Genomic DNA, 26622 nt, shown 5'->3' with positions numbered 1-26622 from the left:
TATAACTTGCTGCGCTATGTAGAAGTAGTCCGGTTGAAAAATTAGATCCGTTGATTAAATTATAGAAAAGTAGGCAGGACCCTTGTTGAAAATTCCTCGTAAGCTTTAAAGCTGGGCGCGATCTCGTTATAGAATTATATTCCTTGCTCTGGTCTGAAGGCATCTCTTGTGCCACCAAACTAAAACTAAAAGCCCAAAATCACAGCTTCCACAATCCCATCCCCTTGCATGAGCTGTGAACCCTGTGATTCTCTCTTCCGCTCCATCTTTCTTTTCCTTCCTTTTGATGTAAAAGCAAAAGATAAAGCAAAAGAAAGAGAAAGAAATTCAGAAAACATGCCCCTTCCTCTTTCTTCTTCTTCCTCCCTTGAACGCCTAACTGCTTTTGGCAGCCCTGTGACCTCTCCCCAAAACCACCCACCCACCATCCTCCTTCTGTATCGGCCTCTCCATCCCAAATGTCTTTCATCTTCCTTCCTAATAAGCCAGCTTCTGTTAAGCGCCCCTTTTCAACAGTTTGTCTTCCTATCATTCTCATATTCGTTCATTGTTTGATACAGAATGGCGTTTCTCAATCCACTCTGTGCAGAAAAGAGTGTGGCGATCTGCCCATTAACTATCCTTTTGGTATAGACGATGGCTGTGGCAATCCTTACTTCAGAAACATTCTTGTGTGCACCAACAACGCAAAACTCGAATTGCGAACACCTTCTGGCACATATACGGTGACGAACATCAGCTACTCCGATCCCCACATTGTGATCTCCAACCCATTTATGTGGACTTGCTTGAACAGCAATAGCTTCCCCCGAGCAGGCCCTTTAGTCTCGACTCCAGCACCCCTTTCTCGCTCTCCCCGTTGAACAACTTCCTCTTCTTCAACTGCAGTGATGCTGTTATAGCTCGACCTCGGCCGAGTTTCTGTGAGCGGAATCCGGACCTCTGCGACTCTGCGTGTGACAGCTCCAGCTATCTCTGTCGCAATTTGCCGGGATGTCCCTCTGTTCTTGAGCAGAGCCATTGCTGTTCCTACTACCCCACAGCGTCCGAGTCTCTGCGTTTAATGCTGGCCGAGTGCGCTTCATATACCAGTATTTATTGGAGATTTGTTGGAGCTGCCCCTCCCTATAATCAGGTTGCTGATTACGGAATTCGGGTTGATTATGACATACCTGTGACTACCCACTGCTTCCAGTGTCAGGAGCCGGCAAAAGGCAATGGTGTCTGCGGTTTTGATGTTCAGTCCAGGCAGTTCTTGTGCCTCTGCGATGGAAGAAATAGCAGCACATATTGCAATGGTATACAATCAGAAACTTTATTTTTACAAATTGTTTCTTCTTTCTTTCTTCTTGATTCAGAGACTCCTAATATAAGTTTTATTTCTTCGCGAGGCTGTAGCTTTTCTTCTTCTTAGTGCTTGTGGCCCCAAGCTTGCAATCTGTACTTAGTCTGACATAATACTGGATGATTTCGACTGCCTCGGTTGATTAAATTTTGTTCATTGTTTTTCTTTTTGGTGTTCCTTGTTTTATTTTTTTGATGAATGCCAAGCTTGATTATATGCATATCGAGGTCGAAATCCTTGCCTCTCAGGGTGTCATCCACGTGCCATCTGTTGGGAATAATAATTCGATTGTCATACTTTCCCTTTCATTTGGCCTAACGCAAGTCTCGTAAATACTTATGGATATCGTGCCTGTAGACTTTTTTATCTTTAAATTTCTTACCCTTTGATAACTTCAAAAATGAGGATTTTGCTTATTTTTGCAAGTATAGCTGCTGAATACACTCAAATGGTATAATCAACTCTTTAGCCTAGTTACAAACAACTTTTTCCAGTTTAAATGTGAGGTTTTTCTTAGGTATAATACAACAAGTTTAAAAAAAAAAGAGAAAAAAATATGATAATTTTTAAAATTTTAAAAAAATTATAAGAAAAAATAAAATAAGTGAGAAATTAGTAACACAAATATAAAAAATAAATATATCTGCAACAAAAAAAATTATAAAATAAAAAAAAACGTACGGGATTAAAAAAACACATGAAAAAATTTTTTAAAAAAAAGGAAAAAAATGAGAAAAAACATGTTTTTTTTTTTGCATTTTTTCGTTTTTAATGATAATTTTATTTATCGCGTTTTTTCGCATTGTTTTTCAAAAAGACGTGTTTCTTGTGACTATAAACCTGATGCTTTTATGGTTTCAACATGTTCATTTCTCATTTCTACTGGTGGCCAAATTCTTAAAGATATGTAGACCTGTTGGCTGTCATTCCAAAAAGATATGATGCTTTTGGAATTATTGAATGTGATTTTCCCTAGTACGATGAAGAGTGTAAAAAATCCACGATTGGAAGAGGGATATTTAATGCCAACCTAATCTTCAATGGTTTTCGGCTTATGGTTGCGTTATGAAGTACTGAAACTTTATCATTTGAAAAAGCGGGCTAGCACCACTGTTCATAAGACATTTTTATAATACATCGTAGCTTTCTCATAGTAGACCCTGCTGCTGTAGGGTGGTTGCTATCTTACACCAAGAGCCTATTGCATCCGGCACCTGTCAATCTATATTTAATACGAACCTGATTTCTGTGGTCATTAAAGTCTTAAAGATTGAGCCATCCTTCCTGCTTTTTAGCTGGTGAGTTATAGGGGTTTTAATTGTATATTGATTGTCCTTGCAGTTCGAGAGAACAGTCCTGCATTTCTTTCACAGAAAAATTCTGGGTCCATATCTTCTGTATAGCATCAGTGAAAGAAAATTGTTGAATCTCAGAAATTTTAAATTTTAGTATTGCTTCATGATAAATCAAATAACTTCATTTTCTGTTGTCCAGTCACATTTTACGTCAATTCCGGAATTCTATCATTGATGTATTTAGTTTTACGTTTTCTTTTAAACAGGGTGATGAATCATCTATTTAAACAACTTTACAAAATTCTCATTTCTAGAAGTTCTTGCATTTCTGTCCTATTAACCCAATACCCATGAAGCTTTGTGCTGCAGTCAGGTGACTGCTAAGTGTATGATACCTTCATAAAATTTAAGAATCATTCTGCTAATAGTTGATAAAGAATTTCAATCATATCTTATGAACATGTTTCTTGCCTCTTTTACCTTTGGCATGTCATAGCATTGAATTTCAAGGCTCTTTTTCCCCACTGTCATGAAGAACAAAATATCAGCAAGCTATGTGAACTCTTGAGCTACTTGCTTGTTTTGTCACCTGTCCTTATTTGTTTTTCCTTTATATCCTTTGTTTGATGGACACTGTGTTCCATACATTGTCTTGATCAGTTATTTGAACCTGACATTTTTCAGCTTCACTTTTTTATTTTGACTTTCCTGTACACTGGTGAACGTACCATTTTATTCTCACTTCTTGTTTAGTGGATCATCTACTTGGTTGCCATCTGCTGATGGTTGACAAGGTAGCTTGAAGAAGCTACAACTGTTCATAGCATGCAGCGTAATGTGCTGAAGCGTATTTCTTGTATCAACATCTTATTCCATTACTGTTTGCTTAAGTATTGCACATCTTTCCTAGAGGCCAAATCTCATATATATGTGCGACGGAAAATTTTTAAAAGTATTCTTTCATCATCTGTAAGTTGCCTTGCATGGACTTAGAATCTACTGTGGTATCTTGTCCTGCAACTACGTCCTTATGAAGTGATTACTATACTGGCAGAACTGAAGACTGAGCAAATTGCAATAGTCTTCCTTGCTAAAATCTTAGACGTTATGCATAATGTTCTAGAGGTGTGAGCTGTCGGTGGTTTTTTTTTTTTTTTTTTTTTTTTTTTTTTTTTTTTTTTATTATTGAATGCTTGTCACTTATTTTACCCTCATGTTTTTTGCATGCGGAGGAATTAACCTGGATAGGTCTGGGGTTGCTGCAAGTTGTCATTTCTTGTCGAGGCTTTCCCTTTGCACTAGCACATTATACAAAAACTTGACTAACATTGCTTTCATAATTCTAGTACTACTCTCTCACATGTATATTCTGCAAGTATACTCAGATTTTTGTGACAAATGCATGGCTTTTGGCTATTCAATTGCTACCTTGTGTTAGATTAAGGTGGTCTTGGGTTTAAGTCTTTCGTGGCCAACCTTTAGCCATTGTTTGCTTGTCTACTAAAAAAACATAAAGCAGAACAATAAGGCACCTCCGTTCTCTTTGAAACCATCCATGGTTTTGTTCAAACAGAAAGAAAAGCAAGTTGCAGTTCCCACAAAGTTGTTTGTTCTTTTCCTAGCTCTTCCTATCATCCTTCTTTTGTCAATACTCTTAGAGATTAGTTCAAGGGGGGAAAACGTGATTTTATTATCAAATGAGACCATTTATTAAGTAAACTCGCTATAAGGTAAGATAAGAGATTATCAATTTTTAGCAAGCTCTTTTACATGCATATCTTAGAATGTCAGAGATGTACCTTGGTATCACACTCTACACCTGCTCCAACTCGATCACCATAGATAGTTGCGTGAGCGTGGAGCTTTTGCTTGCAATTATCTCATAGATTTCTGAGCAGGAGTTTATTTGCATAATCTTTTTTTTTAAAAAAAAATTTTGATACCTTTTTTGGCTTATATGTAACTAGGCCTCAGAGCAACAAATATTCTGGTCATAAGGGTAATATCATACCGGATCAAACTATTTTAAATAGATATACACATTCGAGATCTGCTCATGCTAGAATTTTGTTTGGCTAACTTCTTAGTTGTCTCATAATTGTTTTCCGTAGATGCTATTGGGTCGTTGATTTATGCAAATGTTCCACAGGCAATACAAATACCTTGGTGTTCCGTTTCTTGGATGACCTCCAATTTTTGGAGTAATCCATTAAATTACCTGAATAGCAAGCCAATTTTTACATTTCATGTCAGATGCCAATCAAATTCATTACCAGATGAAAGACATCATTCTGATGCATAAAATTCTTTTTTTCTTGAAGTAGAAAGAATTCCAAATGATGCAAGCTCTTGTTTGTGCAGATTATACTCTCTCTAATCCTAGAGTGGGAATCATTGCAGGTAAGGTATCTATGGTTCTCTACGGCTCTACCTTCTGTAAATGTTTATTTCCTGCAATATTTTGGTTCTTTCATTTTTTTTCCTGGTTATGCTGACTATTCTATATTTTAAGCAGGAACTGTAGCTTCTGTTTCAGCTAGTGGAGTGATAATAGGAGTGGTTGTATGGTATTTCAAGAAAGTAAAACCAAATAGACCAGTGGCATGTGGAGTTCAGAGCAACGTAAATAGGCTTTTCTAGATACTGCTAGTGGTCAAACATTTGTAAAGATCAGACGAATTTCACACAGCAGAGGTTTGTTGAAGCTGTAGAGTGCCATTCGATTTTACATCATTACAGCAATAAGCTAAGCATTTTGGTGCATCAAAGCTATCAGAACATATATGTCAGTGAAGGGTCATTCCTAATTTTGCAGGCTTAGAGTGGGATCTCTCTCTCTGTGTTCAACTTTTTTCCTTTAGCAGCATGTTTTACTCCGAACTTCTTTTAGTATAGTTTGCCTGTGCTCCCTCTTGGAATACCACAGATAATTTTGATATTGTCAAGGGATCATCTCCAGCATCAGGGTGACGTTTCTTCTCTTAAAGTCAAATTGCACTCTTGATTTTGTGTACTTCTGTGGTACTTTTTGTATAGAAATTGTTGCATTTTTTTCCTATCATATGCCTTTGATCGTCTGTAAACACATGCGCACTTGGAGACTTTGATGCCCTTGCTACACTTAAACCCTGGACAAAGTCAACTAAATTTGTAGAATTCGATCATGTCTTCTGGTCAACTAAATTTAAGCCGGATTACATTGTGTTACAATGATGAACCCTTCATGCATTCAGGTGTCTCGTCTAGTTTTTATGGTAAGGCAAAGAGAATGCTGCAATGTCCTAAGTTGAGGGTCTGAAGAAAGCTCAACTTACAAATGCTATTAGGTAGCTCTTCCAGACTCGTATAGTGTCTCATACTCAAAAATTCCAGCATAGTAAGATAACCATTGATTCATCAAATTTGCGCAGTCCTTGAGAATCATCAAGCACAAATGTCACTAGGCGAAACAGCTCTATGCTAGCATTTTGGTTTCCCTCCAACCTCCATCTAGGCAAAGAGACTGAAATAGTAACATCTGTAAGCACTTGACTTCCCCTTGCACCTCTGCTTCCTCGACCCCGACATCTTGTGTTGCTTTTTCCTACCACATGATTGCTTTGCCGCCCCCTGAACCCTCCTTTTCTCCTTGAGGCTTTTTATAAACGGATTATGGGGTATCTCCTCTGGCTTAGACACAGATTTCTTGCTTGAATCCTCTTTTGGCATGGTTCTTTGGTTTCCCATCTTCCTTGCAGCGGCCAGATGCTTTTCGCCTCTCTTTCACTAGCTGCCACAGCCCATCGCCCTGATCCATTTGTGTCCTCCCCTCCACCTGTTAAGACCCACTTTGCTTAAACGAATCATAAACTCTTCCTGCTCAGCAAAGAGACGCGAGAAGCAATTTTCTCCATCCACATGCTACATAAGACAAATTTGATTTCGAGATGTTACCATTTACTTTTGTGGAGTGTTCCCATAAAGCATCATCCTACGGCATTCCATTGGGATGGTTTGACCTTCAGTTCAGTTGGGGAGGAGGATCCATGGCCAACCATCCCCTTCTACTACCAACAGCGAAGGGAGCTCCTCCCCCTTTGAATCTAAGCAGCCAACAACCTTTGAGACGCATGATTGCTATCATGTGGTAGGCTCATCACAGCCTTCCACCAGAGAAGGGCCATACTCTTGAGTCTCCACTGAAATAACGCATACGGTTGAGCGTATTTCCGATTCGATCAGATCCTTTGACATCTGCACTGTCAAGTGGGTTGCCATGACCAAGAAAGAAAGAAGGAAAGGGAAGTGCGGCTCTTCTCTCTCCTAGGGCAGTGGCGCGCAAGGCCTTCGTTCAGAGGAGGCCCGGGCATCGCCCCAGCATGTGTGAACCAGCTAGGCGACCCGAGTGAGGCTCGTCGGAGGGTGTCGTTCGAGAGGCGATGGAAGCGATCCTCTTTCCAGCGGACAATGGGAGATGATACGATTCGAATTTGGGTTTAAATACGAACAAATAAAAATCATATTCGAATCCGAATCCAAATCTAAATTTTGAGTCGAATATACTAAGAAAATTATATGTAGATTAAAAATAAATTCAATCCAACTCCGATCTCAAGATATTTATGTATATTTGAATCTAAATTCAAATCCGATCTGATCCTTTAATTAGATATTAAATCTTTTTTCATGACCTATTTTTTCAAAAGAACTTCGATCAGATATCGAATTCATGACATCCTAATACGAGTTCAAGAATAATGCAACAGAACTTGTTAAAACTTCCTAATGATGTATGGTTCAATTTAGGAGGAAAAGCTACTCTAATTGTTCCCACTGTTTGACTTGATTTAAAAGGTTCGACAGAGATCATCGGATGCATTAGATAGCCCAAACCGATCTCCTTTATGAAGATTCACAAGTCCAGAGAGCCATGAATTTGATTCGTGGGGTTTGAGCGATCGGCTTTCATAATCTAGAAGGATCTGCCTAGAACAGACGCCCAACATGATTGCTTATCCTTATTGTTTGTTAGACCATAAGTATCCACATGGTGCTTTTGGTATATAACATACAGCAATAGAATTACTATCTTATGATGCAACATAAGTCGAGAACAACAAATATGTAATCTGATCCGCAACTGAGCTTAAACACATCTCTTGGTGTATTCTGTTCAACTACTCAAGGAGCAATAAGTCAATCTTTAGCAGCCATACTCATGTAGGGAACAGAGTGTGGGCCAGAAAATTCTGGTAAGGGGCATTAGTTATAAAACTTTAAAACTTTTAAGGGGCACCCACATGTAAATGAAGAAAATTATCCTGAAATATCAATCTAAAAATAGAAATTTCTTGTTGAGCAATTGCCCACACAGTGCTTATACCTGCCTCCGTTCCTGGTAGTGATAGAAAAAACTAAAAAACAAATGACTCACAAGTCATTTGGACAAAGGTTGAGTTTTTCCATTTCTATATATAATATATATATATATATATATATATAATATTATATTACATATATATATCAAGCGATTTTTATATAGATCCAAAGGTGGAATCTAATAAAAAGAAAGATTCAATCCAAAACCAAAAGTAGAATCTAATCAAAAGGGATATCTTGAATTAGAGAATCAGAACCAGGACGAGAAAGAACGACGGCACCAAGGAAATCATATATCTGATATAAGAGACCAAATAAAGGATGTTGGGGAGCAGGGGCGGAGCCAAGATTTTCTTCATGGGCAGGCCGGCAGTCCGACCTCTGGATCCGGGTAGGACCAAACTGAATTTTAATACAAAAAATACATTACTTAATTAAAAAATATTATTGTTTTCAATGTAAAACAAAAAAATTTCATTGGATGGGGTGGGGCCATGGCCTAGGCCCCCTTACCTCAGCCCCTGTTGGGGAGCGAGAGAGAGATTGGTAGAAACCAGAGATATTGATTTTTTGTTAAAAAACTATCTTAAACAAAAACATAAACATCTTGATATGTTTATAAAGACTATTTTGATATAAAACATGCTTTGCTTGATGTTGTTTTAATGAAAAATGTTATTTTTTTATTATCATGTCATGGAGGCCCTTGTCGGGTTGTTTCTCGTCGGGGCCAAATCAACCGGTTCTATAGATACAGAGCACAGTTAGCTTTTAATTGGGTGCATAACTACCCAGCCCAGCCAACAATAGCAGAAGAACCAATTCAATCAAATTCCAGTGCATCCAGATCGGGGCGGATAGGGATGTCAATGAATCAGATTCGGATTGGATATACTTTTTATTATATCTAATTTTTTCGATATTTATATTTTCGGATTCAAATTCGAACGAAAAAAATCTATATAATATCCGAAATCCGACTTTTAAAAAGCATATCTGATTCCAATCTAAATCTGACCTTTAAATCAAAATCTGGTTTCGAGTCCGAATCTGCATCCGACTTTTAGAACAAAATCCGGTTCCTTTCCGAATCCGACATTCAAATCGAAATCCAATTGCATCTTTTTATATTCAAAATCCGATTAAAATCCGAATTTGACTTTTTTTTTAATGGTCTGCTCCATCACAAACTTAATTAGTACTCCAATAAAATTATGCACGAGAACCCCAAAAGTATATATTTTAGGGCAGATGGTCCCAACAACAAGATAAACGGCCAATAGTTTCCCGGTGACTTTAGGTTTAGATTTGATCTTCCGACCACTCGAGCTTCGGATTTCCTTCTTGTAAATTTGTGGAGGTTGCCTTTAGCATTGGATGTTACCATCTAATTGCAAATATGTGAACACTTGGAAGTAGGGACGTGAACAGTTTGGAACCGGGTCAGATGTTCCACAATTTACTGGATTCGATTCCTAACTTGGCTTCAAACTTGAATTTTGGAAGACAAATCTGAATGAATTCCAAAAGGGTACAGACCCTTCGAGACAATCAGGCTGGATTATGGTTTCTCTCGAACCCGAAGTTTGGTTAGGGCTGGCCGAAGCTGTGCTCAGGCTTGATTCCACAGCCCGGTTGATTACCATCTAACTAGACCCAAGTAGTCTGAATTTTCTTTCCAATTTCATGAACGACCTGTGTCTGACTTTGGCATTGAAAACTCAGATACTGAACTATTCTACGGCACAAGATTAGTATTCAAGCCTTCTACAAAGGATATGAAAGAGAAGAAGTCAGGCTTAGCTTGTGCTTCCCATTGATATGTCCTGTTCTTGACCATGTCTTTGTCCCAACAGTTTATCGTGAACTATGCACCTATAGAACCTTACTAGGAGATTTAGGGCTGCAAGAACTAATTTATGAGAACACAGGAGTTACACAAAGAGAACCCATAGATTATATTTGACATAGTTTATGATCCATCATATATGTCTGCCAACAAAAGTTGCTTTCCTCTTCAGCTACCAGCTTCTACTACTTTTCATAAGAATTTTCTGGCGTTCTTGTACACTAATATTTCTGCAATATGTTGGTTCCTGAAAAGGAATCTTGCTGACAAGATTGCTGCAAGTGGATTTTTTGTGGTGGTTCCCGACTACTTCCATGGAGATTCCTATGCTTCAGAAAAGGGTTCTATTCCTGACTTTTTGGAGAATCATGGTCCAGTAAGTTGTAGAGCCAGAAGGCAGCCATAGTTGCAACTTCGTTTTGCAGGCTTTTCATTTTTATACATGATTTATTATAAAGTCCTACTCGAAGCCTCAACTCCTTTTCTTGCAGGAGAAAGGGTTTGAAGACACCAAGCCTCTGATTGCATATTTAAAGAGTCAAGGAATATCATCTATTAGGGTTGGAGGCATTTGTCGTGGTGGTAAGCTCAAATTAAGGCCAAATTGTTCTAAATAAATGTTCACAGCCCTAGCTTATGCCCATCATTTTAATGCTTTGCAGGAAAGGTGGTCGCAGAATTAGGCAAGACTGAAGAAATCCAAGCTGCGGTCATGTTTCACCCTTCACTTGTTACTATAGATGATATCAAGGGTAACCACCATCCCTATGCTTCAGTCTCTTTCGATTGTTCTCAAATGGATACTACAGGTTTCACTTCTTTTTTTTCCCTTTGTTTACAGAGGCTAAAGTTCCTACTGCAATTCTGGAAGCAGAAACCGATCAATCATCTCCACCGGAATTGATCAAAAAGTTTGAGGAGGTTCTATCTGTGAAGAAAGAGGTAACAATTCATTACCATCAATCGTACCCGAAGACTTCCTTTTCATTTTGATGAGGAGTTGTTTCGACCATGAGTTTCAACTGAATAACCAGTCAAGTTGCCTCTTCCTAAATGCAACCATATACAAAGATTAGGAGAAGGATTGCTATATATTATTATTTTTCTCCCTGTTTCTTGAAGTAATTTTATGAAACACACTTAAATTTTTTTTTTTTTGGTTCATTAATTTCTAGAACCATACCAGTCCAGTCTTAATGGCAAAAAAATATGCATAATCTTTGCGCTATGCCAACTTAAATTTTAGTATGTTGCAGAACTTGGTGCACTCTCCTCGTGGACATTAGATTTTGATATCACTACTGCTCTTTTCCCTTGTTTGATTCTCTTCTCCGTGAGCAAGTGGAAGAAACACAGAACGCTGAACTGTTGATTTTGTGCACTCGCAGACGAATAGTTTCGTGAAGATATTCTCAGGCGTCGGGCATGGCTGGACAATGAGATACAAGGCAGAGGACGAAGCTGCTATGAAGAAGGCAGAGTTAGCGCACACTCACATGATTGAGTGGTTTACTACTTACGTGCACTGAGTGGCGTGCAAGACGCTGCTCAACAGACAAGCTATGGGAGTAGAAGCCATCTGGATTAAATAAAATGCATGATTGGGTGTGATACTATTCACACTGTCATGTTCTTTGAACTTCGTGGTCTGTTGAAAGTATGCTTCTGTCTATAAAATTCCGCATGTTGGCAGCCTAATAAAAAAGGCTTGTATCTTTCTCACTGACTTTGGAGGCCGACGGATCCGGGTTTGGACCACCAATTTTAACAAGCACTAAGTCATTGACAGCGTAAATCGACTTCAATGATCAATCCAATCAATGATGGAGCCAAAAATTTCTGATAAAGGAGCACTAATATTATAAATCATAAGCTTTAAGGGGCAGTTATATAAAAGAGTAGAAAAATAACTGAGGCTTCAATGTGTAAATGAAGCATTTTTCATGGGCTGGTGTCTAATGAGATTACAAGTCCATTATGAGGGTTTGGCAACCAGAACATTATAGTTTTTGGAACGAACACAAATGTTTCACGAATATGTTCCAAAAGAATGGCAGCGTTTCATGAAATAATAACAATTGGTCACTATTGCCAGGTGAGCCCGTTGGGTTAAAAAGGTTTAATTCAAGTCCATTTGTTCGTATGGGTTTCAGTGTAGTCCATTCTGACAGGTCTTTGTCTAAGCTGGAATAAATCGGCCTTGTTCTTATTTGCCAACCTGAATTCATTAAGGGAACATGACTAAATAACAAACAAAAAAAACTAATCAGTTAATGGGGTTGAGTTCCATGGGCAGAGCCATGATTTTTTTAAATGATAGGCCAAATGATCCGCAGGTCGGGCAAAGAGAAACAACGGGTCATGCCAAACTAAAAAAATTTAATTTTTTCAATATAAAAAAAAAATCCTTGTGCTCACCTGGAACTTAAGTTGTGTATTGTGTGATTCATTTGCTATATTTTATTTTCTAAAATCATTGTCTCCTTTATAAAGACCTACGATTACATGCTAAAGTGACGAGTTGCACGCATCGGGGAAGTTTTGCATGCAACAGGCAACATTAATTGCATGCATCATGCAAATTGTTACATGAAGCAACATAGCATGCCTTTGGGAAAAAGAAGCTCTTCTCCGAAAACTAGCCTAGACCTCTCTATCTAGAAAATGTTAGCATTGTCACTCATCCATGATGGCTCCTAGAAGATTCGGTGGCTGATCTCTTCTGTTAGCCGAGCTTAATGCCAAACTGATCAAACATTGACCAAATTTGCAAAAAGAACTAATAAATCAAAGTGAAATTGCTCTAGGATGGCCCAAAGAAACCTCTTCTCCCCATAAATCAAACAATTCCATGGTGTAAATTCGCACAAACGGTTCCCCCTCTCAGAAATTGACTAAATCCACTTCACCAAAAAGTCTCCACTTAAATTTTTCAGAGGTTGGTCTCTTCCAAATATCACAGCAACCGAAGATCATGATGATGAATAAACTCTAATTGCAAGGAAGAGACACTAACCAAAATTTATGTCCGCACAAAGGAACATTTTTTTGCAGCGGCACAGCATTACACATAAGAGACATCTATCTCATCCAATTACATATAGTGCTATGAGAAGATCGAATTGTTTCCATCTCAATAAACAAAGAACAAACAAAACCAAAAGATCTCCTCCCAGTAGAAGTTACAAAGATTCAAGCGTCGCATGTGGAATTGATAAAATGCACCATGACCAATTTGTGTGCAATATAGATCCATTGCTGCAAGAAGGTAAAGACAAGATCCGACGCAAGTGAAAATTATTTCCTCAGAACATTGTTAAAAACCAGATGTCCGTCCAGCTTTTAGACGTTGCGCTGACACAGCTAAGAGAGAGAGAGAGAGAGAGAGAGAGAGAATTAGTCACCGGAGGAGCTCAGTGGTGGGTGAGGGAAAGAGATGAGACAGCGGTTTCCCAAAATATCTGACCAGGAAGATAAAGACTAAGTTAAGCATATAGAAGCTTTACTCACGTCAGTGCAAATTCTCTCCCTGGTGCCAATCACGGAGTAGCAACACTCTCCATCCCATTTGCCAGCAGTAACAGTGGAACAATTTCACTTCCTCGTGGATGACCAGTGAAAAGAACCGCAAACAGCCTGAATTACTCCAAAACATGCTTTGAGTGATCTGAAGCCTTCTCTCCAAGGCAATGTCTCTACAATCAGATACAGTTGACTTATGGGACAACACCACACAAGCACATAATTTGATGAATTTTACATGCACAATGTGAGTGTATTTGGCCCACTAAAGCAACAGTGTTCCATTTCTAATCTAGTGACGTATAACAATGGACTATAGTTTGCCTATTTGTAATAAACTATGAAAACAGTCTAGAATATCCTTATGCAAAAGAGATCCATCCACAGAAAGGAAAAAGGAAATCTCATCAAGGAAAACGTAAAATCAGTATAGACTACGCTTGATCTATTTGGAGTAACCTATAAGAGCATCCAATAGTTGCCACTGAACAGTACAAGCCTGTCAGCCTAATTAGGATAGCGAGGGTTCAAATACAGGTAAACGGAATGCATAGAAGAATCGAGAACTTAACTGGAGTACGTAAAACCAAAGATGACAAAACCCCCCATGATAGCAAGGGTTCAAATACAGGTCAACGGAATGCATATAAGATCGAGAACTTAACGGAGTATGTAAAACCAAAGATGACAAAGGCCTCCATAGACGGGCTATTTGCAACCCCCAGTCTACCAAAAGCCATTAGACTTTCCCCACAAAGAAGGGCTAAGTATAAATTAAATATTCAAGCAAAACAGCACAAAATTGCATTTATCCCAGGTAGAAGGATGGAGGGATTATTACCTCATACATGTGAAGAACTCCAAGTCTAAACAAACAAGCAAAATGAAAATTCTTTTAGTTATGATGGAACTTCGATGCTTTCACTTCCAAAATTCACTTCTTCCTCAAACAATTCCTTGACTGCAGCCACAAGGCTGCTAGTCAGCCCATCGAGATGCTGTCCATTCTTTTTCATGTCCTCCAATAGCTTCTCTGCCGTTTTCCAGTCCAGTGCTTTTTTGCAAAGTGACTGGATCAGCTTTGTGTACTCATCAGTAGTTGGGGAAACCCCATACTCCTTCATCTCATTCAAAAGCTCGACTGCCTTGTCATAATTCTCCAGCTTCACGTATCCACGAATCATAGCATGATAAGTAACAGGTGTGAGCTTAGAATGTCTCTGTTTTGCCTCTGAGAAATACTTGCAGGCTTCGTCCATTTGACCGTTCTTTGCAAATCCACCCAAAATAACGGTGTAAGTATAAACATCTGGTCTCAACCCTCTCGTCTCCATCAGTCTCATCATTGCAATTGCCTCTTCCAGCTTCCCAGTTCTAGAAAGCCCATTGATGACGGAATTGAATACTGGGTTACCAGGTGGAGGACCCATATCTACCATCTTAAGCAATAAACTTTTAGCCGAATCAAGATCTTTAATCCTACAAAGTCCCCGACTGACAGATGAGAATGGCTTAATTGCATATTTCCTAGCATCTCCAACAAAATCATTTAGTATCTCCTCGCCTAAATGAACCGTCTTATCATCCCTACAGAGACTACTGACCAAGAAACTAACAACAGACTTTTGCAATTGTATGTTCTTCTCTTTTGCCACCAAGTAAATCAAATGAGCATCCTTTGCTCTGCCTCCCCTGCAGAAATAAACGATCAGCTCGCCGATTTTCTGACCACCTGGAAGCTTTCCTAAATTAAGCATCTCCTCACAAAGCAACCATGCATCATCATACATCTTTCGACAGCATAATGCGTCGATTGTAAAGTAATAAGTGTCCGGGTCCCGGTCATAGCCATAATCATCAAACTTGTTGAACACTTCCAGTGCAGCCCTAGCTTTTCCTAATCTCCTAAACACTGAAATCAACTCCTTGAGAGCTTTGGTACTCACTGAGCTCTTATCTTTCTCCATTGATTCTTTGATAAAATCCCACAAGGAATACGCGTCATTCTTCCTAAGATTTACACCAAGTGCACAAACCAAAAGCTCGATAGCTGTAGCCTTTTCCGTGAGTTCCGTTTTCGTCGAAGCCCATTTGAAGAACGCAACGAGACTCTGAGTCATAATATGGGGTTCTCCTAAAACACGAAGGACAAACTCCTCGCTCAAGTCCACATCTATCCCGTCCAGCGACGATTCAATCGACCCATCCGAAGTGCTCTGGAGAATCGACAGAACGCTCTGAACTTGTTCTTCACTAACCTCTAGTGGACTTTCTAGAGTTCCTTCAATTTGGTTCTCTGCCCCGTCATCCAATGGGCGCTCTATGGGCTCCTCGAATGTGTTGTCTGTGACTCCCTCAGAAGGATTATCTTCTATCTTGTTTCCTAGGGTTTCTGTAGTTGGGTTTTCCTCGGGCAACCTTTCCCTGGCGCCTTCGTCAAATAACAAGCTACTTTTTCGGCCACCCCCATCATTTCTCCCTTCTTCCTCATCGTCGATATTGACGGAATTGCTAACAGCGGTATCTGTAAAGCGTGATTCTTCCGAGTGACAGCTTGGACCTCTGTGATCACCACCGACAGGGGAACTTGCATCTCCGGATGCAACTGATTCGATGCGTTGGCTTTCTAGAGAGAGAAACCGATGACTTGGTACAAAGGGATTAGACTGGGTAGCGTCTCTCAAGGGATCAAGCGATGGAAAAGAAGTTGAAATGAGTGTTGGTCGGATGGTGATTACCTCTGCAGCCCATTTCCTCCTGATTGAAGCCCTCCGCAACAGATCCCTCGCCGACAACCTCCACATCTCTCTCCCCGTCCCCCTCTCCCCCACTCTCTCTCTCCTCTTGCCAAAGGGGTTAGGGTTTTTCTGCAAAAAAATTACAGATACACGCTCACACTGTCAGCATATTATAGAAACGGGCTCAGAACATTTTTGATTGGCATTCAAGCGTCTCGTGATTCATGAAGTCGACGATAGAAGCGACGATTTGGCGTTTATCTTATCAACCTGCTCTTTGTTCTTGACTGCGCTAGGGAGGACACGTTCGTTCAGTCTTCCTGTCAATAGTTTGCTGTTTACTGCATAGTTGTCAATACGTCTGTGACTCGGATCCGCTGATAACCAAGTTGTCAATAGCTTACTTGTATCATCTCTGTCAACAAGTAGAACACAAGGAAACAATGGCAGCTCCCCATTATCTTTCATCTCCACCCTTCGCAACCTCTTTGATTAACTTACTTACAGTGCAACTTCCAGCAGAAAGCTAATCCTATCATCTGAGCGGAGGCTGAAGTCCCGCTCCTTCGCGCTATTTTCGACGTCTCAAAGTGCTCTTTATTTCCAAGCATCATCAGAAATAGTGGAATCACTATGAAGAAACATAAATTATATTAGATCGTGAACTGACATAGATGACTTGAGACCGACCCACTTGCTTAGAAGGAGGATCTAAACATTCTGTTAGTTTGCCTCGATCACCATAACCAATGTAAAGTCAGGGTGGGCATCGAGTTTGGTACCCCTTCTTCGTTGGGCCAAGAAAAACCAGTATTGGTGGGGAGGAGGTTCAATTCCGCTCGATATTTTTTAATATTATTTTTTATTTTAATAATATATATATTAAAATTTTATATTTTAAAAATAATTTTTGTTTTAACTGGGTTAAACCGACCGAAGCTTAAGGTTTCCAGTTGTGACCTGGCGAGAGCCCAACTCTTATCAAGCTGGCGCAGCCTGATGTCTAGGCTTAAGTAAAATTTGAATTTGATTACCGCTGTGTGTCATTTAGTCCGCATACAAGAAAGACTGTTACCAGATTTTGTTTGAATTTGACACTCTAAACATGTTAGAATCCTTTATTGAGGAAGGAGAAATGTGATATCAACTATTATAGAATCGGGTCTATTTTTATATAAAGTAAGAAATAAATGGCTTAAATTGCACAAAAAAAATTGATGGTGAAAAAAAATCAAACTTTTTCATTGAATTAATTTGATTGGAAGTATAACTTGCAGTAATTAATTACAGATGGACATATTTACCGGCATGAATTCAACAAAAATCATTATCTACCATGTTTTTTTCTGGGGCTTTGTACCTTATGATCAGCCAGACAACCCTCTTGATTGATTGCAAGGAGGGTCGAAAGAAAAAGTTGAGACAAAGAACGAGGATGGAAGACTATATATATATATATATATATATATATATATATATATATATATATATATATATATAAAGAAAAGAAAGAGATATAAGAAAACTGAAGTATACAGTACACAGTTAAGCTTCTTAAATATTTGTTAAAAAATATAAACACAAGAATATATTTACGAACACTAATTTAACATAAATATTTCCATACCAATTTTGTCATGTTACAAAAGTCGATGTACGTTATAAGTGCTGTTAGTTATTTTAATTAAAAAATGAGTGTTTTGTGCAATCCCTTCACGAGCACCTCGCAAAGCGAATGGTGGAGTCAAAACTATATTCAAACTAAAAAAATAATTTTGATGATAAGACATATGAGCAGTTTATCGTCCAACTTGTTCAGTTACCAGTAATTCCAAAACCTGGCCCTCACTTATCAATTAATTGAAAATAAAAAAGTACCATTTGATTGGAGTCCATCAATTAAGATGCGCGGGAACCGATGGAGACAGAATCATTAAGTTATTGTCAATGTTGTCCATTGATTTTGAAAATTCACCGTTGTTATATGCCACTTAGGTCCGGCACAAAAACCAAGCCTTTCGTTTTTTTTTTCTTCGTTTCAATCTTATAGATGCAATTTTAAGAGCGTGTTGACAAGGAATAAAAAGAAAATGTAAAAAAGAGATTTGAAGATTCGATAACAATACAACTTGTTAGTCTGTATATACCTGTCATTATGACCAAGGTATACCTCTAAACGGTAATATAACATCCTCGTTTTTTTTTTGTCTCGCTTATAGGTTATCTCTTTATTTTATAAATATTTTATTATCTCATAAACATTATCTCACATTTATGTTTAGTGTTATTTTATACATTTGTCATTATCTCATATTTATTTGTTATCTTATCAGTTTCTTATCTCATACATATATGTTATTTCATGCACATGAACATATAATGTTTGGACATAAAAGTAAATATGCATATTGATACTAGAGTTTACATTCACCTTCACCTGACCCACTCCAATTTTACATCCAAAGGACAGTAGCAGATATGTTTATAGTGATACTTGCAAAGATATGTTTATAGTGATACTTGCAAACAACCCTGTTCTTGCATCCAAGATCGAAACCCTTTCAGGAATATGCAACAGGGTAGCAGATGGTGGCACTGAACTTTATAACAGCATTTAATGACGGGTCGACCTCAACCGTCTCTAATACGGCGTAGCCTCTAGCATACCGGAACTCACCCATTCCCGGCGCCACGGACACCTCCCTTTTCTGCTACAAGTAGCGGTCAGCTCCCTGAATCTCCAGTATGCTCCCCTTGTGCTTTCCCTCAGTGAGGTCGTAGAACCCGAGGTGGAAGTCGGAACTGTCCAACGCAGACGCTATGTAGATGTCCACGACGGCAGATCGCCGGTTAGGACATTTCGTCACTGCATCATCAATGGCTACAATTGTGCCGAACCCCATCGAATTGGCCGCCACAGTCATCGGAACCACGGTCACATTTTTGCTGGTCAACAGATCGTGCATGTAACAGACGATGTTGGTCTCTGGCATTTCTTCATCTGAGACATAGCTGCTGGAACTCAACATCATCAGGAGGGGCAGGATGGCCATCACGGTAGCCTTTGTTCCCCTGAAAGAAGCCGCCATGATCTTTGTGTCAAAGACTGAGAAGTTCTGACCTTTTGGTTGTGTTGTAGAGGCTTTGGGTACTAAATCGAGTATTTATAATATAAGCATCTTAGAACTGTAGTTGGTGCCGTCTAGGTCGGAACATTCATCAAAATTTATTTGTTTGGGATTCTTGCCAAAATAGTTCGCTTCTGTGGGCAATATATAAATTGAAGATCATTCTTATCTTCTACAATGGTCCTCATCTGTTTGTTTTTTCTCATGCAATGTGCTATCGGTGGGTATATCAGTGATATAGCGTATTTTAATATATTAATTCAATATATATATATATATATATATATATATATATATATATATATATATATATATATATATATATATAAAGGAAATGGGTAAATACCATATTATTTGGGTAAGTGAGGAAAATTAGAGCCCCTAAATTTGCGTTTGAAAACATCTTAAACAAAATGTGAACCTCTTAGTATGTCTATAAACATTAATTTTATGTAAATCATGTTTTAGTTCAAGTTGTTATTTTGTTCATTTTTTTTCTATTTTCATGAGGTGTTCATTTCAATTATTAAAAATATTAGTAAAGCAGAAAAAAGATTATCTTAAATAAAATTTCTCACTTTTAAAATCATATCTATAAAATTAGGTGGACCCCTTTCTTGTTCATTAGTGCACATGTTTTGTTGGTAGGCAAGGGATCATCTTGGCATGCAGGGGTTCGGCACATGTGTTCGCCAAACACAAACAACGGTGGGTGGTGGGAAGGGTGTCACTAGAGATTTTTAGCTAAAGAACACTCGTTTAAAAATAAATCTTGTACATAATAAAGTTATTAAAGGACAGTAAGCAAATAACTAAAGAGCACTACTATATGAATAGACAAATTGTTGGACACCACCAAAAACACTACTATATGAATAGGCCAAGTAGTGTTTTCATCAATTCATTCACTACTATATGAATAGATGAATTGTTGGACACCACCAATAACACTACTATATGAATAGACCAAGTAGTGTTTACATCAATTCATTCAGAGTTGCCTACATGGCCAACTAAGTAAGGAGCACTACTATATGAATAGAAGAATTGTTGGACACCACCAATAACACTACTATATTAATAGAGCAATGAAACTGAATGAATTGATGTAAAAACTACTTGGTCTATTCATATAGTAGTGTTATTGGTGGTGTCCAACAATTCGTCTATTCATATAATTGTGCTCCTTACTTATTTAGCCATGTAGGCGACTGCAATGAAGCTGAATGAATTGATGTAAACATTACTTAGTCTATTCATATAGTAGTGCTATTGGTGGTGTCCAACAATTCGTCTATTCATATAGTAGTCCTCCTTACCTATTTGGCCGTGTAGACAACAGCTGAATGAATTGATGTAAACACTACTTGGTCTATTCATATAATAGTGTTATTGGTGGTGTCCAACAATTTGTCTATTCATATAGTAGTGCTCCTTAGTCATTTGCTTACTGTCGGAGGAAGGACAGGATTTCCTCGGGAGGTGTTTCTGCCGGAATCCGTCGGAGAGGTCGACGGCAGAGCAGCTGCTGCAACACCCCTTTGTAAATAAATTGAAAAATAAATTGAAGAGCCAGAAAGTGGAAGGGAAGCCGTTTTCCGACTCGCCGAAGAGCATTTTTTACTGTATTCCTTGGGATTCTCTTGGAGACCGCAGCACCCAAACGGGAACCGAGTCAAGCGGTTCCTCCCCTGTTCTTTACCCCGCTCCCTCTGCCGCCAACCGAATCAAAGCCTTGTTCCCTCTTGCTGCTCGAAAGCCAGAATGGTCATGGGGAGAGAATTGGGTGTGAGGGCCAATGTACCGGATAATTGCATTGGAGAATTAGAGTTTGATTAACCATCAACGGATAATTAATATTGTATGCATGAGGGATCTACACATAAAAACTCATAATAATGCCATTGTAAATAATAGTTAATGTTAATAATTTTATTATCTATGTGCAGCTTGGCTAACATGTAGATGACATTCTTGTTTTTTCCCATGCTACTTTTGAGCAGATGACGCTCATATTGTTCACTTCTTAATTAAGGGCTTTTCTCTTTCATATGGATCCTTCACATCAATGAATTGCCAAATGCTCTATTACTTTGTTCAATGTCATGGAGGATGTTCATTGCAATGTAGACAATTTTTTCAATTGTCTCATCTCAATCCTACCAACCACTTTTTTTCTTTTTAACTTTGAAACTGCAGCCCATCACCTTTGCTGACCAGACTATAAACATGGACGATATTCAAACTCATCTTTTGCCATGATATTGACTGGAAGCTCTAATGCAAGCATATAAAAGTTTCGATGCTGAACAAGAAAGGGAATCCATTGGAAGAGAGGAGAGCAAAGCTGTTGATGAATGCCAAGTAGGACGCAGAAACTGGACAATGAGAATAGAAATATGAAGAACCTTCCCCACTATATAAACTTTAAATTTAATTTAAAGGTTTCATTTAACTTATATGGTTATAAGGATAAAGACTAATTATCAGAAATATTGATTTATTTGAAAAGGATACGAAATATGGCACAGAACATAAAATAGGTACTGTCCATTTATCACCTTCATTCATAATCCTAAATACTGGACAAGAAAATTAAAGGAGATGAGAAATTAGTCATAGATAATCCAAGTAGAACACTGATTTTATTACTTTGGGCCTATCAATATGGTTTACAAAACATCAAAAGAACTAATATAATCAAAACCAATTAGTTGATTCTGAGCTAGTACTTATCAATTGACAAGCTGAGAACAAATAAAGATAACACCAATAGTGAAGGTTAAGAAAACAATAGCAAAAGGAGTTATGGTCATTCTATGAGCCGTGGCCATTAATAGATGGTCACTATTGCTACCAACATAGTATATAACAATCCAGCACGAAAAATAACATGTAACATCGGTATATATAGAGAAGTAATCATAAAAAATATCATCAATTTATAGATATTAATTTACAAATTTAAGTTAGATTCTATGAAAGATGATACAAAAAAAAAATGGAGATTTTCTTTTAAAAACTTGTATACGAATACCATATTCAGCTATATTCTGAAGATTCATCTACATATATTTCCTAACATTGAGGTATGTACTTAATATATTAATTAATTTATATATGTACTCATCAATCTAATCAGAAGGAGAAAGAAAGGTAGTGATCCTTTTATAACCATGGATATGGATGTGGACTCTTCAGATTTAATTACGTATATCTGTAATGTATCCATCTCTCTTCCCATCCTCAAGTTGGTTTCCTACTTCTTTTGGCTTACATAACAAAATCTGCATAATATTTTAATTATAGTAAGCCTTTATTAGCAATCAATAATTTTCAAATCCAACTATCTATTTCATGTTTGCCAGTAGAGAATAAATTGTGATGAATACATGTTAATATCGTAGAGATATAAGTATAAATATATATTGGCCTTTTGTAGAGAAATTTACATGTACATTTAGAAAGAAATTATTTATTGTATATAAAAATTTTGAAAAATTATTTTTCAGCCCATGTTAAAATTCTGAAATTAATTTGGCCCCCTCATGAAAAATTTATGGCTTTGCCCCTAATATCTCCTACCCAGGTTGTAGTATAAAATGAGCCTCCCATACATTAGGAATGATGGACGAGCTGAGTCAACTCGAGCTCGACTCATAAGTTAAACGAGTTGAGTTCGAGCTTAATTGATAACTCAAGTTTGTAAACTAGTCGAGTTCGAGTTGGATGAGCCGGACTCGATTAGACTCATTTTTTTGTAATTTAAAAAACTTAAAATGACCAAATAAAAATGTAAAAATTTTAAGCATAAAATATCTATTATGGGACACGAGCTTAAGCAAGTTGAGCTCAAGCTCAGACTTAGTTAAGCGAGTTAAGCTCAAGTCCACCTTGAGCACCTCATAAAGTTTAACTCAACTTTTGCTGATGGGTAGCAGTAAAAGTTTGATTTTCTTATGATCACTATGTGCACAAGGACCTGTCAGAAAGCATTCACATGACTTGCACCATAACCAGCTGGTTGGTAAGATGGTTGCCTGGTAAGAAATTAGAGAGAAAAGGAAAAGAAACAATAGATTTCATTTCTTTAGTTTGGTGCTCAATGATTTTGCTTGATCCGTTCTTGCAGCTTTATCCTTCTAGGGTTGGTGTTTCACTTTGTTGGTTAACTCAACAAGGCCAGACTCATCCTCACATAGTTAGTATAATTTTTATGTGAAATGTCTCTGCCCCCTGGACCTTTTATGTCAAATGTCTCCATGTTTTAACTAACACATACACATACACACACACATACATAAATGCATATAGGTTGACTCTTTCTCTATTGAAAGGTTTTTAATTTTTAGTCAACTAGAAAGATTCAATATACTGTATTTTGCATTCCCATATATACAATGTATATGTATATGTACGCACTAAAAAGTTGATGCAGCCAACTATCTTAACTTTCAATTGCAAACTATTGCAGAGAGATGGTCTTTCTATGTGAGAGAGAGAGGAGAGAGATAGAGCTAAAATTTTAAAATTTGGCAATAAGTAATAGATATGCAGAGAAGTTTTTTGAATATATATATATATATATGTGTGTGTGTGTGTATTTAATCTACATGCCATGTGCATGCATCATTTTAAGTGCTTGAAGGGTCATATAGAAGGTGTTTGGTATAGGAACATTTTGTTAGTGTTTCGTCTGAACTTATCCATGTCATGTGCATCACCTTAAGTGACTTGAGGAGCCGTTTGAAAAATCGAGGAATGTGTGAGTAATTTCATGAATTTGTTCTATAGATTACGGCAGATTCATGGAATACTAGTTTTAATGTCTAATAAATTTGCTTCAATTTTTAAGGTAAATTTATAAAACACTCACATATTAGCAGTTACTAAACAGCCCTTGAAGGGTAATATGAGCATTTTGTTAGCATTCCAGGAACTTGTTCTAAGATTAGGGCAAATTTATGAACTACTGACAAAGTGTTCTACAAAAGAACATTGCGTTCATGAACTTTTTGAAAATTATTTTAGAATGTGGCCTTCTTATTACTAAACGCCCCCATAGGACACAAAAAATCATTAGAATTTTGCAAAAAGACTCGGTTTTATTTTCAGAAAGTTATAAATCAATCTTTGAAATGACCTAATGCCCTCATCAAGCTTTAACAATCCTTGTTTCAACGGAAAATCCATCTGCATATTTCACTTTAAGTATTTCAAATCAGTCTTTTGATGTTAAGATTCTGAATAAAGATTTATTTTTTTTAATGAAAAAATGGCAAAAGCACCATTAAAATAAAGAAGCAGCAGACTGGTAGAATGATATACAATGACATGGATATTTGTTATCTCATACATATCATATTTGTTACTTCATGCACATAAACATATAATGTTTGGATATGCATATTGATAGTAGAGTCTACATTTGGCATGTACTCGGCATACAAAACTTGGTCTCGATTGGATCGATTGGAGGACCTGACCCACTCCAATTTTACATCCAAATGACAGTAGCAGATATGTATATAGTGATACTTGCAAACAACCCCGTTCTTGCATCCAACTTGTAAACCCTTTTAGTAATCTGCAATGGGGTAGCGGATGGTGACATTGAACTTTATAACAGCATTTAACGGTGGGTCGACCTCAACCATCTCTAATACGGCGTAGCCTCTAGCGTACCGGAACTCAGCCCGTTCCCGACGCCACGGACACCTCCCTTTCCTGCTGCAAGTAGTGGTCGGCTCCCTGTATCTCCAGCGTGCTCCCCTTGTGCTTTCCCTCTCTGAAGACCACCGAGAACACGAGGTGGAAGTCGGAACTGTCCAACGCAGACACTAGTAGATGCCCTAAGCCCTGCCCACGACGGCAGATCGCCGGTCAGGACTTTCCGTCACTGCATCATCAATGGCTACAATTGTGCCGAACCCCGTCGAATTGGCTGCCGCAGTCACTAGAACCGCGGTCACATTCTTGCCGGTCAACAGATTGTGCTTGTAACAGACGATGTTGGTCTCTGCCGTTTCTTCATCCGAGGCAAAGCTGCTGGAACTCAACATCATCAGGAGGCGCAGGATGGCCTTGACGGTTGCCTTTGTTCCCCTGAAAGAAGCCGCCATGATCTTGTCTGGAAGACTGAGAAGTTCTGGCCTTTTGGTTGTGTTGTAGAGGCTCTGGGTTTTGGTGGGTCGAGTATTTAGAATATAAGCATATTAGAACTGTAGTTGGTGCTGTCTAGGTGAGAAAGGTTTGTTCATTCATGGAAATTTATTTGTTAGGGATTCTTGCCAAATAGTTCGCTTCTGTGGGCAATATATAAATTGAAGGCCATTCTTATCTTCTACATTGGTCCTTATCTGTTTGTTTTTTTCTCATGCAATGTGCTATCGGTGTGGTGTGTATATCAGTGGTATAGTGTACTTTAATATATTAAATCAATATATATATATATATATATATATATATATATATATATATATATATATATATATAGGGAAATGGGTAAATACCATATTATTTGGGTAAGGGAGGAAAATTAGACACCCTAAATATGTGTTTAAAAACATCTTAAACAAAATGTGAACCTCTTAGTATGTCTATAAACATTAATTTTATGTAAATCATGTTTTAGTTCAAGTTGTTTTTTTATTAATTTTTTTTTATTATCAATAGGTGTTCATTTCAATTATTAAAAAATATTAGTAAAGTAGCCAAGGATCCTCCTGGCATGCAGGGGTTCGGCACATATGTTCGCCAAACATGAACAACAGTGGGTGGTGGGAAGGGTGGAGCTAGAGATTTTTAGCTAAAGGACACTCATTTAAAAAGAAATCTTGTACATAATAAAGTTATTAAAGGACAGTAAGCAAATAACTAAGGAGCACTACTATATGAATAGACAAATTGTTGGACAACACCAATGTGCCATGTAGGCAACTGCCCACACATGGAAGGTGGGACACGTAATGCTTCTTTTCTACAAAATGGAAATGGTTGCAGGCCTGCGTATGGAGCTGAAAGAGCTAGTTTTTTGTGTGGATGCAAGTCTTTAGGGTCACTGGGTTGGACACCGTTCAGAGTAGCCGAGTTTTCCACCTCAACCGGGCATTCATCGACCTGCTCGATTGTAATCGATTCAATCACCACTCCTCGCCCGAAATGCAAGGCGACGGCAAATTCTCCGGTGCATTGGCCCTCACAGACAACCCATTCTTTCACAGCTTCATTGCTTAAGTAGCACTACTTGGCCAATGTACATGGCATGTAGATGAAACTCTTTAACTCTATGGCATTTTCAGCAAGGAAATATATATATATATATATATATATATATATATATATATATAGACAAAAATTTCTCTGCATATCTATTTTCTTATTGCCA

The 26622-nt window shown here is 37.9% G+C and overlaps 4 protein-coding genes across 8 annotated transcripts; 2 read left to right on the top strand and 2 right to left on the bottom strand.

Annotated features, from left to right (window-relative positions):
- The first annotated feature begins 214 nt into the window (after positions 1-214).
- Positions 215-5698, top strand: LOC116257803 (wall-associated receptor kinase-like 20). Its single transcript, XM_031634790.2, is given in 4 exon segments — positions 215-804; positions 807-1298; positions 5002-5040; positions 5156-5698. Coding segments are annotated over 4 exon segments (1002 nt in total). The 5' UTR covers positions 215-458; the 3' UTR covers positions 5281-5698.
- A 4201-nt stretch (positions 5699-9899) lies between these two features.
- LOC116257162 (endo-1,3;1,4-beta-D-glucanase-like) lies at positions 9900-11533 on the top strand. Its single transcript, XM_031633773.2, has 5 exons — positions 9900-10223; positions 10339-10429; positions 10510-10599; positions 10689-10789; positions 11236-11533. The coding sequence occupies exons 1-5, from the start codon at positions 9987-9989 to the stop codon at positions 11374-11376; spliced, it is 660 nt and encodes a 219-aa protein (XP_031489633.1). The 5' UTR covers positions 9900-9986; the 3' UTR covers positions 11377-11533.
- Positions 11534-12850: 1317 nt separating this feature from the next.
- Positions 12851-16590, bottom strand: LOC116257961 (pentatricopeptide repeat-containing protein At3g02650, mitochondrial). Of its 5 annotated transcripts, none has more exons than XR_007573942.1 (4): positions 16378-16590; positions 14211-16236; positions 13358-13542; positions 12852-13210 (listed from the first exon to the last, which is right to left on the bottom strand). XR_007573942.1 is itself a non-coding variant. In XM_050078906.1 (2 exons), exons 1-2 carry the CDS (start codon positions 16573-16575, stop codon positions 14269-14271), a joined length of 2166 nt encoding a protein of 721 aa, XP_049934863.1. In that variant the 5' UTR covers positions 16576-16590; the 3' UTR covers positions 13929-14268. The 5 variants fall into 5 exon arrangements, 1 of the variants encoding a protein (XP_049934863.1); XR_007573943.1 differs by having other exon boundaries at positions 12852-13201; XR_007573944.1 differs by having other exon boundaries at positions 12853-13105.
- Positions 16591-18818: 2228 nt separating this feature from the next.
- Positions 18819-19196, bottom strand: LOC116257161 (uncharacterized). Its single transcript, XM_031633772.1, has one exon. It carries the CDS (start codon positions 19194-19196, stop codon positions 18819-18821), a length of 378 nt encoding a protein of 125 aa, XP_031489632.1.
- Between the last annotated feature and the right edge of the window lie 7426 nt (positions 19197-26622).

This window comes from Nymphaea colorata, chromosome 7 (assembly GCF_008831285.2).
Source record: "Nymphaea colorata isolate Beijing-Zhang1983 chromosome 7, ASM883128v2, whole genome shotgun sequence".
Lineage (NCBI taxonomy): Eukaryota > Viridiplantae > Streptophyta > Magnoliopsida > Nymphaeales > Nymphaeaceae > Nymphaea > Nymphaea colorata.
This window is presented reverse-complemented; position numbering and strand designations above follow the sequence as displayed.